The sequence below is a fragment of the Lactuca serriola genome, chromosome 4 (genome assembly GCF_051521515.1).
Source record: "Lactuca serriola cultivar US96UC23 chromosome 4, Lser_US96UC23_V15, whole genome shotgun sequence".
NCBI classification, from domain to species: domain Eukaryota; kingdom Viridiplantae; phylum Streptophyta; class Magnoliopsida; order Asterales; family Asteraceae; genus Lactuca; species Lactuca serriola.
The window spans coordinates 109,144,642-109,161,338 of NC_136411.1; the positions used below are offsets into that span (position 1 = coordinate 109,144,642).

Consider the following 16,697-nt stretch of genomic DNA (forward strand, 5'->3'; position numbering starts at 1 on the left):
GCTCGAGTCTCATATAACTTAAATGAGCCCGAGCCGAACCTGGTCAGACTCGGGCTCGGCTCGGCTCGTTTGCACCCCTAACCACAGGGACCATTTTTGCAATTTTGTCATATTAAAATAACTAAAACATATCGTTTATAAAAGTATTTGATTGATTGATTGATTATATAAATCAAATAATAGAGTTACAGTTGAATTGATTTTTAAATAATGTAATAAATAAAATACTGTTTTTGGTGGACTTAATTTTTTCAGTTTTCATTTAATTTTTTGGGGATAAAATAACATACTTATTAAAATACGCGTACATAGTGTTCATTGTCTAAGTCTATATATATAACTAATTAACCAAAGTCTTCTCTCTATCTCCATCTCTCTCTTCCGACGGAGCTGCCGTTCCACCGCTTCACTCGGCCACTTCGAATCTCTCAGAGGTTTACAATCTAAAAGACGACCCTCAAATCTCCAGTTTTCGGTACGTATTGGATTCATTTCATAGCAATTCAAATAGATAGGCATGTTATATATATTAGAGATTGGAATTGAAATGAAGTTGAAATATATATCGCTGCTGCATTTCTGTTTTTGACTCCTATTTTCCGAGTCACAATAATCACTTGTAGTCTTGGACATTCTTAGAAAAGTATGTATAAATACTTGTATTATTTCTGTTTTAGTATTTTGTTTCAGATTTTTTTTTACTTCGATCCACTGAAGAAACAAAGGAGATGTTGTCTGTTAATGTTTTTATCTCGAGTTTCTCTTCTTCACCGCTTTGAAGATTTTCTCACCAATTTTAAAGAGTGCTTTTGGATTTATTTAAATTTATGTAATCATGTAATATATAATCACCATTTGTTTGTTGTTTACCTTTGATGATCCTCCTAAACCAATTATTTCTTCAAGATCAAATCCTTGTCTGTTTGAACACTTCTTTAATTAAACAACTAAAAGTAATAAGACAAACTCATTATCAACTTGATAGAAATTTGACCACAATAGTGGGATATAAAATATGTGGGCCAAGCATGAGTTCCCCCTTTATGCAAGTTTCTATCATGTATACAAAGCAAAAGTTGTTTTCTGATGCTTCAGAATCCGAGATAAAATTTGATCTTTAAACCCTACTTTTTATCGGATACTTTTTCCTATGTTATATTTTAGAAGTTCAAATAGTTTTTCTTGCTGAAAACACATCAAGTTACATTTGATCTTTTAACCCTACATTGTATAAAATGATAGAAATTATAAATCTAAGTTATCTTTATATTTATTTCAGGCACCTCAACCGCTCAACATAACTTTATATACATGGCATCGTATCTCCACGAAACCGTGCTTCAAAACAACATTAACAAAAACAATGACGAATTCTCTCTTGAGAAATGGAATCACTCATCTAACTCCATTGATAAATCAGAAAATGAACGGTCAGATAATTTCGATTGTAATATTTGTTTAGACACGGTTCATGATCCGGTGGTCACACTTTGTGGACATCTCTATTGTTGGCCATGTATCTACAAATGGATTGATCTTTCACACAAAGCAAATCCACTATGCCCCATATGTAAAACTGAAATATCTGAAAAAACCCTAATTCCATTATACGTCTCTACCTCGACCGCAAAACCTAATTCTCAAGAAAAAATTGTCCAGATCCCGCATAGGCCCTCTATGCCTAGTTGTGGGGTCCATGTCATGCCATGTCAGCAACATAATTTTCATGGCTTTCAACAAGAAGCACCTAATGTAACTTTACCAACAAGCCCAATATCTGGAATGTTTGGGGAAATGGTGTACGATGGGATTTTTGGGAATTCGAGAGATTTTTTGTTTGGGTATGGAGATTCGTATGGTTTAGCTGGACTTAGTACGCGACGAGCAAGAAGGCAAATAGTTCGAGATGAGAGGTCGCTTGGCCGAATTTGTTTTTTCTTGTTATGTTGTGTAATGTTGTGTCTTCTCTTATTTTGATTTTTTCATAACATGACATATTGTATCTAGAAAGTTGAAATTTTGTTATGTGTTCATTCACTAAATACACCATAATACCATATATGTGATTCACAATTATAGGTCATTTGCACATTTGTGACCATCATTCTCCCAAATTTGTGACAAAATTATGCAAATTTTTGACAGGATTAAATCGGTTATTGTGTTTTTACAAATATACATGAATAAATTATAGTTAGGTGGTTACAAATGTGCAAATGGCCGATTTGGGAGAACCGTAGTCATTAGGTATGTTTTCTCAAACTTAAGGTTGTTGGAGTTTTTTACTTAAAGGCAGAACAAAGAAAAATCATGACCAACACTACTAATATTAAACATATGCAAAAACGCCATTATTGGTTTCATTTTCACCAATTCCTTTGACATAAGCTTCTTATTCCTCAACTCATGCATTTCATAAAAAAGTCTCTTTTGTAATATACATTTCCTAATGGAGGATCAATTCACTTGAAAAAAAAAATTGTAATTGCTTGCGGATCATACACATAGACCATTTAACTTACATAATTATAAAACTAAATCATACAACATTTCAATTGTTTAATCCGTACATCCATAAAATTTCTGCATAGGTCGATCTTTTTTTCAAAGATGTCCATGATCTTGAATTTTATAGGTATATTGGGTTTGATTAAGTTGATACAACTTATTAGATACAAAAGACCGACTGGAAAATTACTCGAGTACACAATTGATCAATTGTATGAAACATTTGCCATGATTTGGAAGAAGCTCATAAACCCTCATCATTATCGAATGGAAAAGACCAGTAAACCACACCCGGTTGATCGGAATACGCTTCAAAACCACACCCTATTGATTGGAAATTCGGAATACACTTCAAAACAAGGAAGACATCGACTTCTTTGTGTATGGATTTTAGATAAGAAAATAAAATAAAAATAAAAGTCAGCTCGGTAATTAAAATCCATATCATCAAAGATTACATGTGTGACCAACTCTATCAGGTAAGAATGGTCATGGTTTTACTTAGGGGTGGCAAATCTGGTCATCGTGTCGTGTTTTTGTCTGACACGACACGACACGACAAGGTTATGTCGTGTCGTGTTTTTTTTAACTAACACGAAAACGAACCGATTAAAAAACGACAAACACGACACGACAAAGATAACATAATAAAAAAATTAATTTATTTAATTAATATTTAATCATACATAACACAAAAAACACGACAAATAAATCCTAATCGTGTCAAATTTTAAACACGAACACGAAATGACACGACATCGTGTTTTTTACACTTAACACGAACACGACACGAACATGAATTCGAATTTCAGTTTCGTCCCAATTTCGTTTCGTTTCGTATATTTTTGTTGTGTCGTGCCAACAATTGACACCCCTAGTTTTACTTTTGCTAAAAATTGCATATGGTTTATTTAAGAGAAATGAAATTTTGATGTTTAAACCTTGAAAAAAAAATTGTCATTTTATGTTATTTTTGCAGCAAATATTTTGAAATGACATCCATTTTGAAAATACGAACTACATTTACATCTTTGCGGTGTTCCGCCGCGAAAATTCGCCGAGATACGGTGCTGTAAAGGCTAAAAGCATCTGAAGTCTGAACTACAATACGCTCCGGTGGCTCCTCCGTCATGAGGATGATAATGAAGAAACTGCGCACGCCTCCTTTAGCCTCATGGAATGAATTTTGTTGCGCTTCGTCTAGGGTTTTGCGTTACTCCACACAAACCCTAACCCCTAATCACGTAAACAGTACATCTTCAACTGCTACCGCTACCACTTTGTACCACAGACTCGTCGGTTTTCGAGAACCTTCAATTGTCCCGGTTCTAGACCAATGGGTAGTAGAAGGAAGACCCATCGACCAAGAAGATCTCCATCGGATTATTAAGCAGCTTCGGAAATTCAGCCGCTACAAGCACGCTCTCCAGGTTATATTCATCTCTCGAACCAGTGAACATGACATTATAAGTATTTGCTTGGTTTGATCCTCTTTGTGGAATTCATTTGGCTTTTTAGGAAATTAATTTGGTGGGTAATGTCTGTTAATTTTGACACTGTTGTTTGCTAGTCTAGAAGGGTTGATTCTTGCAATTCATTTCATTTGGCATTTGTTAGTTGTTACACAAGCTAGGATTTGTAACAAGTTCACAGTTCTTACTCTATCAATTGGTAGTGGACCATTTTTCAAGGCCTTAAACCTAAAGTAGTAGACTGATCAATAACCTCCAAATCAGATTAAGACCATGGCTATAGTTTATATGCAGTTTGTAGGCAGCAACTTAGGGCCTAGGAGTGAAAATAAGTAGAAAAAATTAGAAGTGCTATGCTATAATTAGATAGAGTTTTCTAAGTATAATAAAAAACATCATTGGAGAAACCAATCTTGATATTACAAGCAATCCATCATTTGATCTTAATTGCCCTGACTTTTTCCATTAAGTCGTTTCCTGTAATTCTTCTTACAGATTTGCCAATGGATGAACGACAAACCGTACCTCGATGTTTCACATAAAAGTATTTCAGTCGAGCTCGATTTAATATCAAAAGTTTACGGTCTAAAGCAAGCCGAGGACTACTTCAATAAAATCCCAAATAATTTACGTGTTTGGCAAGTTTATGGCGCCCTTCTCAATTGCTATAAGGAAGCAAAATCATTGGAAAAAGCCGAATCCACCTTTCAAATAATGCGGGATTTAGGTTATTCAAAGTCGTTAACCTACAATGTCATGATGGGATTGTATTCCACTATGTTACAATACGAAAAACTCGACCTTTTAATGGACGAAATGGAACAAAAAGGTATACCTATCGATAAATTCACGTACGCTATTCGATTAAACGCGTACGCGAAAACCTCAGAAATACCAAAAATGGAAAAACTTTTACTAAAAATGGAAGCGGACCCCGAGATCCAAATGGAATGGCACGCGTATACAACGGTGGCAAACGGTTACTTGAAAACCGGTGATCAAGAAAATATCGAAAAGGCGGTTGTTTTATTAAAGAAATCCGAGTATTTAATAAGACCAAGTCAAAAAAAGATAGCTTATGAAATTCTACTCACTCTATACGCTTCCGCCGGACGAAAATCCGATGTTTATCGCGTATGGAAGGTTTATAAAAATATGGGGAAGTTTTATAATCACGGGTATCTTTGTATGATGAGTTCGCTTGCCAAGTTGGATTGTGCTGATGACGTGGCGAAGCTGTATGAAGAGTGGGAAAAGGGATGTGTGTACTTTGATTATCAAATCCCGAATCTTGTTATTACGGTTTATTGTAAGAAGGGGTTGCTTGAAAAGGCGGAGGGGGTGGTGGAGAGGCTTGTGAAGGGGGGACATGAGCCGAATGCTTCCACGTGGTCTCGGATGGCAATGGGTTATGTTAAAAATGGTGGAATGGAAAAGGCGGTTGAGGCGATGAGGAAATCGATTTTGGGGAGTTATAAGGGATGGAGTGTGGATACGGCTACTTTAACTTCGATTCTTGAGTTCTTGGATCGGAATGGGAATGCCGATGAAGCTAAGGAAATGATTGGATTACTTGAGCGGAAAGGGCATTTGTCGGAAGAGGTTTATGAGAATATAGTGAAAAAATTGTCGAGGACATCTGTTATTGATTGTCAAGGCTAGGACAGAACAAAACATGTTGTACTGTGTTTGGGATCGGGACTTTGACTCGTAGTTGACTCGTAGCTTTTTCAAATCTAGAAAGTTAGAACATGGTGAGATAGGGAACTCTTTGATTTCTTGTGTATGTAAAAGACATGCATTTGTAGACAAGACATTTTTGATAGGGACCAACTCTTGTGTACTGACTATATTTTTGGCAAGTTGTTATTTATTTCTAGACATTCATTTGTTGCAAGGTTAGGATGGTATCTATAAACATAGCTTATGTTGGACTGCGTTTCTTATTATCATCACTATCAGTTTCTCTTAATTGTTATGGTTAAACCTCCTCTGTTAAAAAAAATTATTAGGTATATATAAAAAGTCAAAAATAAAATATCAAAGGTCTTTTTTATATGGGGCAAATAACCAACTCCGGTTTCATAGTTGTCCTCAGTGGGCTAACTCTTACAAACCACATGGACAAATGGTTTTGCCTTTATTTTTTTATTTAAATTAAATACGGTTTAAAGTTTAGAAGAATTTTGTATATACTCTTTATAAATATCAAAATATTATATTTGTCCAACATAATTTCTAAATATCATATTTATATTTGTATAAGCTTTTAAAATATCATATTTGCACTGTTCTATTTTTTAAATAGCTTTTTTATATTTTAAATTTGTTATTTACGTTTTAGAATCTTTTTAAATATATAAATAAATAAAATGACCATATTAGCCCTATTATAAATCGACCATTCTCCCTTCGAATTCAACTCAAAGTCCTTATTTCTAATTCTTCCACATCTCCGACTGCCATTCAATTTTTTAAACGAGGTATACCAATTCATCTTAATTTTTCATCATTTTCCACACAAAAATTGCTCTAGATTATTCCATTGATTTAGTAGTATTGATTGAAATTTAGTTGAAAAAAGAGTGATTATTGCTGTGAGTAGAAAACAACAATACCTATGTCAAAGTCTTTTATTAGCATACAATGTTTTAAACCCTAAAACTGGAACAAGTATTTTTAATGGATGGAGGAGTCCTATAAGTATCTCACACATTTAGTGGCAATTTTTTATAGTTTTAAACTAATTAAGTTTTTTAATGGGATGAATCGCGGGTGTATGTAGCCTTTGACCCACGTCGTAGAAACGTCATATGTGAAGCTTTTGGATGCTTTTGCTTTAAATATAAAAGCTTTACTATGGAATAGATGTGTATTTCTATATTTCAAATTCTATACCATAATAAAAGGTTAGCTTTTTAATCCTAAAAATTGTACAATGGAAATTTCCCTTTACTATGGAAGAGCTAGGCAATATTATTGAATGTTGCAGAGCAAATGATTGCATTTGAAGTATTTCTTCTTTATCTTGTCGCATGTATAATTTATTGTATTTGATAAGTTTGCTTTTTATCCTTTCATAGATTTATGAACATCTAGTAGACGACGATGAACTGCATAATAGTGAAGGGTAATATGGTCAAACTGTTTATTAATAAGTTATAATGATTTTAGAATATAAAAAAAATTCTAAAATGTTTTAAAAATAAATAAAAATAAATTTGGGTAAATATGATATTTTAAAATTTAAGAATGATAAATATGGTATTTAGATTTTAGGTTGGACAAATATGATATTTTAAAGCTTAATAAGGATATATACGAAATTCTCTCATTATAAACATGGCTTTGTCTATGATAAAACAAATAGAAGAAAAAACTAATAGAGGGTAATTTGGATTACTTTACTTGTATTTAAGTTTAGGGAAATCTTCAAAAAAGTCCCAAATGTGTGGGAAAAGTTACACTTTTGTCCCAACATATTTTTTTGAACAAAAAAACCCAGGAAACCGGGTAAATCGAACGTTTTGGCCCTATATTACCGGCAATCCTCATTTAATCAGTTAAATTGGCTTATGTGGCAAGGAGTTGCTTACGTGGGTTTATCAATCTCATTTACACACATACATACACAATACAACTTACCTCTCATTTCACTTTCTCCCTCCCCCTCAGTAAACTAGGGTTTTTTTACCCCCGTGCAGTTGAAATCATGGATGACATCCATGATTTTGATACAATAGATGTGGAGCTGGATGTGTACTTCAAAAAGAAACAAGCTTCCCGATGCAAAGACGAATTTCTCAATATTCTATGTAAAGAAGACGATTACGAGGCAGTAGATGATGCTCAAACTGAAAATGATGCTCAAACTGGAAACGATGCTCAAACTGGAATCACTAAAGAAGAATCAGATGAAGATTATCTGGAAGGTAGTAACGAGGAAGGTAGTGATGAGGAATTTGAGTATTCCACCCACAATCCAAAGGTGAAATGGAACAAAATGAGACCAATGCTTGGTGAAAGGTATGAATCCCCACATTAACTAAAATTGTGTGTTGACTGTAACGCCCAGGTTTCAGGGCTAAGCATTTTTTGACAATGTAATAGTCTAGGTCAACTCTTGTAGGGGATCTAGTGAAGGAGTCCAAACAGAATATGGGGAGGGTACTTCTGAGTTTCCTAAATGTGATCTTGAACTTGTTGCCATTCCAAATGTTGATAGTGAAAATGATGCAACTCCAGATTTTCACAATCATATACGCTTAACAATTGACAACCTAAGGAAATCTTTATACACTACATAAGAGATCATGGACTGTCTTGGACTCAGTGAAGCAAAATTACAACAAATTGAAGGTCGTGGATTGAGTGAAGCAGAAGTACAACAAATTGAAGATGTGGATGTTGCTATGTTACAAGTATGCTTTCTCATTATTCATTTTGTGATGTTAAATTTTGTTAACTGGCTTTTTTGTTATGCTTGTTACAGGATGTTGAAATTGCTAGCCAAATAACAGTTGAAGAAATCCCTACAAATCAAGCACTTGGAGATGAGGAAAGGATGAATGAGGATGATGGCATAGATGAGCCAGGGATGGGTGAGGTAATGATGAATGAGGAAAGGATGGATGGTGAGAGAGAGATACCTAGCACACAACAATTGAATCAAGTCAGAAGGAGGCCTACAAAGAGGAGCAAAGTGAATCAAGTCAGGAGGAGGAAGCCTTCGGAAAGGATAACAGATATCAAGTTGCGAAAGGTGGTAGCTGTCAAGAATGGAAAGGGGATGAGTTCATCCAACCCCCTTAGTCTAGATTAGGGTGTTTCTAATCCCTACTTTTGTTAAGAACATGTATAAAACTTTTGGGTTTGGGCAAATGTTGATAGCCTTTTTTGTTGATAAGCCTCTACTGTTGATAGCCTTTTTTGTTGATAGCCCCTTTTGTTTACATCCATATAAACTATAGGCTTTGGCCCCTTGATCATGTTTTTGGGCATTTACACAACTTGCCATAAAACTTGTTTGGATTTGGTTAATATTACTACATGTTCTATGATTAACAATGTTTATGTTCCCTTTGGTTATATTGATTCCTTGTTTTATAGATTCTAGTCATGCATACATTACTTGTGCTTACAATGTTTGCTTATATGGATACTAGTTATGCATGATTCCAGTCATGCTTGATTCCGGTCATGCATGATTCCAGTCATGCATGATTGACTCCATTATGTATTGATTCGTTTGTGTATTAAGTCCATTATTAACTTATTACAGTTATACTTTGATTCCATTCGTTGATTACAATCAACACATTTAAAGTTCATACATAAACTAGATACATCATTCATAATCATATGAGTCACAAGATACTACATTCATAGTAAACTAACAACCCTTAATCATAACAAAAAAAAACACAACCAAAATACATTAAAACAACTTTCTATCCTACCAATCCATCAACATAACCAACAAAAACACAAAAGAAACCACAGAGAAATAAAGCAATGATTTCCATCTTCCTCCTTCCACTGCTTGTGCTATTGGTTGTTCCACAACGTCTCCAAAAAAGTTCCCAACTGATTTTTCTTGCCCAAACTCCCCAAACATTCGATGGTTCTCTAAATTGACATTGTTGTGTAATACTAATAACAGATCTGCATACCACTGGCTTGGTAGAGGAGGATCCACCCAACGAAAGTACTTGCAATCTTTGAGTCCATTCTGGTAATCTGGGCATCCTATAAACCTTCTTCATGGGTTTAACGGAGTCCATGAAGTCCATCTTCCTACAGGATCACCACAGTAGCACCTCTTTCTGGGACGATTCATTGAAGATGAAGAAGACGAAGAAGACATTTGTCTTGGTCCTCCACTGCTCCTGCTTCAATCGTTGTCTGCTAGGGCACAAATGAAGTTTTCCACTATATTTAGAGTTTAATACAAGGCCATTAAATGACTCACCAACCACCTCAACAAGTCCTTGCCACATAAGCCAATTTAACCGGCTAAATGAAGGTTACCGGTAACATAGGGCCGAAATGTTCAATTTATCCGGTTTTTTGGGTTTTTTTGTTCAAAAAAAATGTTGGGACAAAAGTGTAAATTTTCCCAAAAGTTTGGGACTTTTTTGAAGATTTCCCTTAAGTTTAATTTAAATATGTAACTATAAAGCAAACAAGTAATACCAAAAAAATCAATAACGTAATCTTGTTGTTTGTTATTATTTACATTTTGTTCTCAATGTCATTTATTTCATGTTAACAAAAGAAAAACGAGCCATATTGCATTATTATTTGTCATAAAATGATACAATAACAATTTTTTATTTCTACAAAATTTAAAACATTTTTTCTAATATTTTGTTCTTGGAATTTTGAAAATCCCTTAAAAAACTTTAAAAAAATTTGATTAATAAAAAATTAAGACAATAATATAAAAAATATTAAGTATATAAAAAATAATTCCACTGTGTATGAAGAAATTGGTGGTTGTTTTGTAGAAACTAAAAAATCTTAAGTTAAGTTACTGTACTTTTGAAAATCGTTTCACATGTTATTCCATTATTTTTTTAACAATTTAAATGATAATCTGAGGTGTTAGTAGCATTACGAGTTGCAATTTCATATGTTATCTTCCTATTTTAATAAAATAATAGTTTTATATTCTTATTGACAAGTATTATACTATTACAACTCCCACTAATATTATATGTCACATATCATGATACATGTCAACCTATTAATTATTCATTTTAAATTTTAAATTTCTCACTCTAATTACATTAAATTAATAATTGATTATCCATTTTAAATTTTAAATTTTGTCACTTTAATTATATTAAATTAATAAAATTAGATTAAAAATAAAATAAAATTAATACAAATTATAAGGTGATATAACTTCACATATTTATTTAAATCAACGATTATAATTTTATATAACTAAAAAAATCTTTTAAATAATAATTTATTTAAAATAATTGATTAATATTTTTGATTTTTTAATGTGAAAGTTTAAGTAATTGTATAATCGTGATTTTCACGGGTTATAAACTATTTACTAATATAATTGACATTTAACCAAAGTTGAAATGGTTATAATTTATAAACGAATAAACCATTTTGGAAGTAAAATTAAGAGTAAATTACACGAATGGTCCTTATGGTTTAGGATAATTTATGTGTTTGGTCCCCAATTAATTTTTTAACTCGAAAGGTTCCTACTGTTTATTTTTTTTACGCGTTTGGTCTCTGTCTTACCTAAAAAAAAATATTGTTTTGTCATTGATTTTTTAATTTATTTAAATAAACACACCCCAACCCAACTCCCTCACCTTATCTTATCTACTCTTACATTTTTCTTATTTAGTTAATAGTTTTTTTAGGTAAGATAAGAACCAAACGCGTAACAAAAACAAACAATATGGACCAATCGCGTAACAAAAACAAACAATAAGGACCTTCCGAATTAAAAAATAAGTTAGGGATCAAACATGTAAATTACCCCAAACCATCGGGACCATTCGTGTAATTTACTTAAAAATTAATCAAAAGGAATAAAGGAAAAAGTTAAGCGACCTCATTCATATGACGAATAATTGTTTTTTTTTTCTAACAAATAATTTTATTATTATTATTTTAAAACAATAATCATTTTTTTTAATGACACGGAGGAGAAAAGAGCAGCCCGCAGGCGCCAATTTGATTTTGCCCCCCAAACCAAAATTACGGAAAAGCTTTTTCAAGTTTTGGTTTTTCCGTAAACCCAAATGTAGACTCTCCCTTTCCCTCCTCCAATGTCCGAATCCCCAAAATTTCAATATCAAATTCATCCCTCCAAATCCAAATCTAAGTCGTATATATTAACTCTTCCAGTCAAGTTTCTCCTACTCTGGAAATCGAGAAGATGGAGGGAATGAACTCTTTATGCCAATACCATGATAATAAAGAGAACATTCCTCCATTTTTCTCCATCTCCAAAAACAAGCTTAGTGCCAAGATGACGTTGAAGAAGAACAACAAAAACAAGTACAGGAAACCACTTACCGACATTACTAATCTCATCGTCGACTCTTTTATCCAATCGCCGGCGACTTCATTTTCTTCTCTTCATTTGCAGTCGCGTTCAATTTGTCGGTCAACAACCAGTAATCGCATTTCGATCGACAAAGGATGTTACAAATCGTTGAGATTTAACTTTAGATGATTATTTATTTATATTGATAGTATTTTAGAAGGATTCATTGCCGATTTAGCTTAGAAGGAATAATAAAAATTAATCACTTGGTATTTATTGTTCAGTTTGAATTCTTTATTTTTATAGATATGATGATTGCATTAACAACACTAACCTAGTATTCTAACTTACAGTTCAAGTTATATCTATTTGGCTCGTTGTAGACAAAAAAATTTCAACCATTTGCAAATTTGTTTGTTAGATATGATGATTGCATTAACAACACTTAATAAGTCTATTGCTTGACAACGCAAACATTCAGGACTTATATATGTTATAAAAAAAATATTGCATACTTTCATTTCTGGTTATAGTTTTCAAGATTGAATTTTCTTGGGACTAAATGTAAAAGTATCAATATAATTTCATTTAGTTTTTTTATTTTAGTAATTTACTATAAACTCTTTGTATGCAACATTGTAAATCCAATTTTTTTCTTATCAAACATTGCAATTTGAAAAATCTACTGAATTACATGTTTTTTTTTCTTTTTTTTCTTTCCCTTTTAGTACATTAATTATATTTTGCAAAATCTACCTGGTTATAGAAGTGAAAGCTTTGTGTTTTAACCCCTAACAAAACAAATATATATATATATATATATATATATATATATATATATATATATATGGATAAGCAAATATATACAACAGCCATGAATTGGTTCTTCATTACAATACGTACTCAAGGTTTCAACATCTTGTGTTCAATTAATTTGTTATATAATAAAAAAGCATACAAAAAAAACAGAAATTATTAACCACAACCCAAACAAAGAACCATATACTTGAGATGATATACATGTACATTTACAAATTACAAGGACCTACTTCATATGTTTTTCCAATGTACAACTACATACATACAATGAAGCCACTACTTATTACTCAAACAGCACGATAGAATCGAAGCATCTTCAATGGTGACACGTTTTCCTGAAATAACCAACATTACATAATACATACATGATTATTTATCAAATTGGAAGTATGTTTCTGTAATGGGTAAATAAGTAAAAGTATATTTCCTAGATTGACAAAAAGAGTAAAAAAAAAAACGTTGCTATTTCATTGCAATTTGCCCTAATAAAATTAGGAAAACTACAAAAGCAAAAATGTGTAACCTGCATTGTTTCTTCAGACTGAGTAGGAAAATGAAACCCTGTTGAGCAATTTTGCAACATTTCAGGACATTTTCTATATTCTCTGTGTCCATCACTTGCTTTCATTTTATACCTGAACATCTGAAACAATGGACGGAATTTCTGTTGTTCAAAAACCATTATAATTTTTTTTTAATCCCTTAAAGAAGCCACTTTTCAGGGTTACCAGGTTTTGAAAAAGAAAATAATGTAGAATAACACACCATAGTTTGGAAGCTATTATTTTAATACTATATCAAGAAAACTAGAAATTTTACTAACCTCAGATAAGGAGACTGTTGGTTTCTCTAGCTCATCTCCATCAATGTCTATACCAGTCCCCTGGCATTCTGGACAAAATGCACAATAAATTTGCTTTCTTTCCTCCTTTTCAGCTTCAGTAATATTCACACCTTTCTTCCTTCTACCTCGCTTCTTTACTTTAGGAGCAACTACTAGTTGTTTTGTATAGACTTCATAATCACAGAAAAGTACCCAGTGAACGAGGCACGAAATGTGAAATACATGAAACGCCTGCATAGTTATACAGAAAAGCTTCATATTTATAATCACAGCCACATAACGAGTGTGAAGAGAAGATATTGAAGTTTGAACATACCCCATTCAAGTTTCTACTGCTGCAAACAAGTCTACCAGTCTTCATGTTGAGAAGTGTAGCCACATCTTTACCAAGAAGAATCTTATGTTGACAGATATCACACACTCTTTCTGAAGCTACACGTCGATGCACTCTCAACTCTTTCCTCACACTTCGGCTAGGTATAATTCCCAATTTCAGCGAGTTATCATTGTACTTTACAAGTTTTCTTGAGCTAGAGTCACCAGAAGCTAAGTATTCTTCCCCTGAAGATTCACACTGATTGCTCAATGATTCACTCACATCTTCTGGATCAGAGAATGACTTCCTCTTCTTTCCTCTGTTCTCCTTGTTTACTTCTGAGGAAGGCAAAAACAACATTTCATCTAGCACATTCCTTCTGCCCATGTCATAGTGAAATGAAAATGACAGAATGGCAAAGTCATGATGTGGGATTGTATCATCTTGATTAGGATGACAATTCCCAATCCATTCACACCAGATTCTACTGATTCCCTTTCTAACTCCATCTTTTTGATAGTACCTAACACCAATTTTCCCAAGACCAATTGATCTAACTTCTAGATCAGTAACTCTATCTTTATGCAGAACCTGTGGTACAATCAAATGATACCCATTTTCATCAACATCCATTTTGTCTTCGTCTCCACTTGAACTTGGGCTTCCATTAGAGGCAACAATGGCAAGACTGTTGTTCTCATTACTCTCACTCAACAGCAAATTACTTCCTAAGTTAGGGTTTGAAGTTAGTGAGGGATTATTTTCATTACATGGAGTATGAAAGAAAAGCATCCCATCGTTAAAAGGCCAAGGATTCTCTTTCAGCAAGGTAGACTTAGCAGCTTCGTAGTTCTTCTTATGGAGATGCCCGCGAAGATGATCATGCAGAACTGAATCGTTATGGCATGGAGACAGACACAAAACGCAGAAGAATATAGGCTTCTTGTTATCTTCCCTAAGCTCCACATACGAGTGACCCTTTAATCTCACATTTCGCAATGTAGTTCTCGCCAACTGTTCTCTTAAACTGCTACAGCATTGACTCTTCGGGAACCCTAACGCACTACTACTTCCCGCCATTCAATTTACTTATCTAAAAGCTTAAACAGCAACGCCAACCAGAACTATCAAAACTTAGAAAGGAAAGAGCACATACGAAACCCTAGGATTCTATAATTCCACCATCAACACCAGATTTCAATTACGGCACTTCGTTTATCAGACAAACAAACACCGAAACTCCTAACGATTACTTACAACTAAGAAAGAGAAGAGTTTTTAGCAACATAAAGCGATAAAACCGATTAGGATATACGATCTTCCAAATTTAAAACATAAAATTGACGAAAAATTCCAGAAGTCACTCCTGATGATTATCTGATTGTACTTAGAAGAAAACTACCCTAAATTTACAACATCGGGGCGTACTCTGTATAGAATTTTTCGGAAACCTTCGAGCTATTTGATCCATCGTTGTGAGAACTTCTTCTTGAACTCCACACAGAATTTCATGCGAACAAATCCTTTCAATTGACATCATCTCTGATCTTGTTTAGTGTGTGTCTTCCTTTGTGTTTATGTGTGAGAGAGAGAAACAGAAGAAACTGAAAAGAATTGAATTCGTAACTGAAAACTGAGATTTTAGGGAAAGTCGATTCGAGTCGAGGAAACGGAGAAAGGATGTTTGACGGTGTTGTGCAATAGAAGTAAGGAAATATATTTTGGACCGATTTTAAAGACCTCGGAATTTGAACGTATCTAATCTTCGCCCTTGATGAGATTACGATGTGGTGGGGGTTGATAACTCATGAGTCATGAGGAAAACACATGACGAGTAGATGATGCGGACGTGTTTGACATGGGAAACGTACTAAAATAGTAAGAGATCAACCTTGAAAATATATGAAGCATTGATTCTATTGTTTCATAAGAAACATGCGTATGCATTCCATATATTTGGTGACACGCACAAAGATAGCAAACCAACAAATGAACAAATATACGTTGGACAACCTTGACTTGCAGAGTGCTTCCTTAGAGTTTATTCAAACCGATTTAAGATATATTAATATCTGGTTAAGTTTTGAGAATATAGGCGTTTTAGAATTGAGGCCCTAAGCTTTAGCTTGGAAAAAGAAAATATAAGAATGAGCCATCCCTACAACAAACGTACTTGCCTTTTATTTACATGAGTTTTGTCTTTCGGTGTTTTGTTTACATGCAAATTTTTTGCAAAAAGCTAACTTCTTCATCAACGGCCAATATGGGTCCTATAGAGTCGTCTTTCTTTACTTGTTTTCCTACATCTCTTGTGTATGAGGTAAAGGAAGTGTAAGTGTTTACCGTAACACACTGATTTTTACCACGAAAAAAATTCATTTTTAAATAGAGAAAACATCCAATATTATAAAAACCGAGTCATAAAAATCTCTGGTGAATCAAATACAGTCGTCCTAAATCAGAGTATCAAAATGTGGAAAATCATAAAATCTACAAGCCAAAGTGTACAATCAAGATCATCTGAAGTACCTGAAACACATTTATCCATTAGGACATGCTATTGAGTTAAGATCTTTAATTCCAAGTTCTTAATGACAATGCCAAGGCATGGGTTCACTCAAAAACCCATGAAAAGCCAACTTTCCAACAAACCCCGAGTCCCAAAAGCTATCAATGCATTCAAAGGTTTTGGAGTTCACTTAAACTCCAAGA

At 33.5% G+C, this 16,697-nt stretch overlaps 3 protein-coding genes across 3 annotated transcripts; 2 read left to right on the forward strand and 1 right to left on the reverse strand.

Moving 5' to 3' along the window:
* The first annotated feature begins 332 nt into the window (after positions 1–332).
* LOC145102289 (E3 ubiquitin-protein ligase RMA1H1-like) lies at positions 333–2,042 on the forward strand. Its single transcript, XM_079039674.1, has 2 exons — positions 333–475; positions 1,280–2,042. Exon 2 carries the CDS (start codon positions 1,312–1,314, stop codon positions 1,975–1,977), a length of 666 nt encoding a protein of 221 aa, XP_078895800.1. The 5' UTR covers positions 333–475; positions 1,280–1,311; the 3' UTR covers positions 1,978–2,042.
* Positions 2,043–3,490: 1,448 nt separating this feature from the next.
* On the forward strand, positions 3,491–5,863 carry LOC145102290 (pentatricopeptide repeat-containing protein At2g20710, mitochondrial-like). The gene is made up of 2 exons (XM_079039675.1): positions 3,491–3,938; positions 4,476–5,863. Exons 1-2 carry the CDS (start codon positions 3,639–3,641, stop codon positions 5,640–5,642), a joined length of 1,467 nt encoding a protein of 488 aa, XP_078895801.1. The 5' UTR covers positions 3,491–3,638; the 3' UTR covers positions 5,643–5,863.
* A 7,115-nt stretch (positions 5,864–12,978) lies between these two features.
* On the reverse strand, positions 12,979–15,840 carry LOC145102292 (uncharacterized). Its single transcript, XM_079039676.1, has 4 exons — positions 13,986–15,840; positions 13,649–13,900; positions 13,349–13,468; positions 12,979–13,160 (listed from the first exon to the last, which is right to left on the reverse strand). The coding sequence occupies exons 1-4, from the start codon at positions 15,063–15,065 to the stop codon at positions 13,113–13,115; spliced, it is 1,500 nt and encodes a 499-aa protein (XP_078895802.1). The 5' UTR covers positions 15,066–15,840; the 3' UTR covers positions 12,979–13,112.
* Positions 15,841–16,697: the final 857 nt, after the last annotated feature.

What these genes read in the sequence shown, in the direction of transcription:
- LOC145102289 (XM_079039674.1), top strand. Translation starts at nt 1,312, where the DNA reads ATGGCATCGTATCTCCACGAAACCGTGCTTCAAAACAACATTAACAAA.
- LOC145102290 (XM_079039675.1), top strand. Translation starts at nt 3,639, where the DNA reads ATGAGGATGATAATGAAGAAACTGCGCACGCCTCCTTTAGCCTCATGG. An exon ending in GCTACAAGCACGCTCTCCAG is followed by an intron (nt 3,939 to 4,475) that starts GTTATATTCATC and finishes TTCTTCTTACAG; the next exon opens with ATTTGCCAATGGATGAACGA.
- LOC145102292 (XM_079039676.1), bottom strand. Translation starts at nt 15,065, where the DNA reads ATGGCGGGAAGTAGTAGTGCGTTAGGGTTCCCGAAGAGTCAATGCTGT. An exon ending in CAACAGTCTCCTTATCTGAG is followed by an intron (nt 13,469 to 13,648) that starts GTTAGTAAAATT and finishes CCATTGTTTCAG; the next exon opens with ATGTTCAGGTATAAAATGAA. An exon ending in AGTCTGAAGAAACAATGCAG is followed by an intron (nt 13,161 to 13,348) that starts GTTACACATTTT and finishes TGGTTATTTCAG; the next exon opens with GAAAACGTGTCACCATTGAA.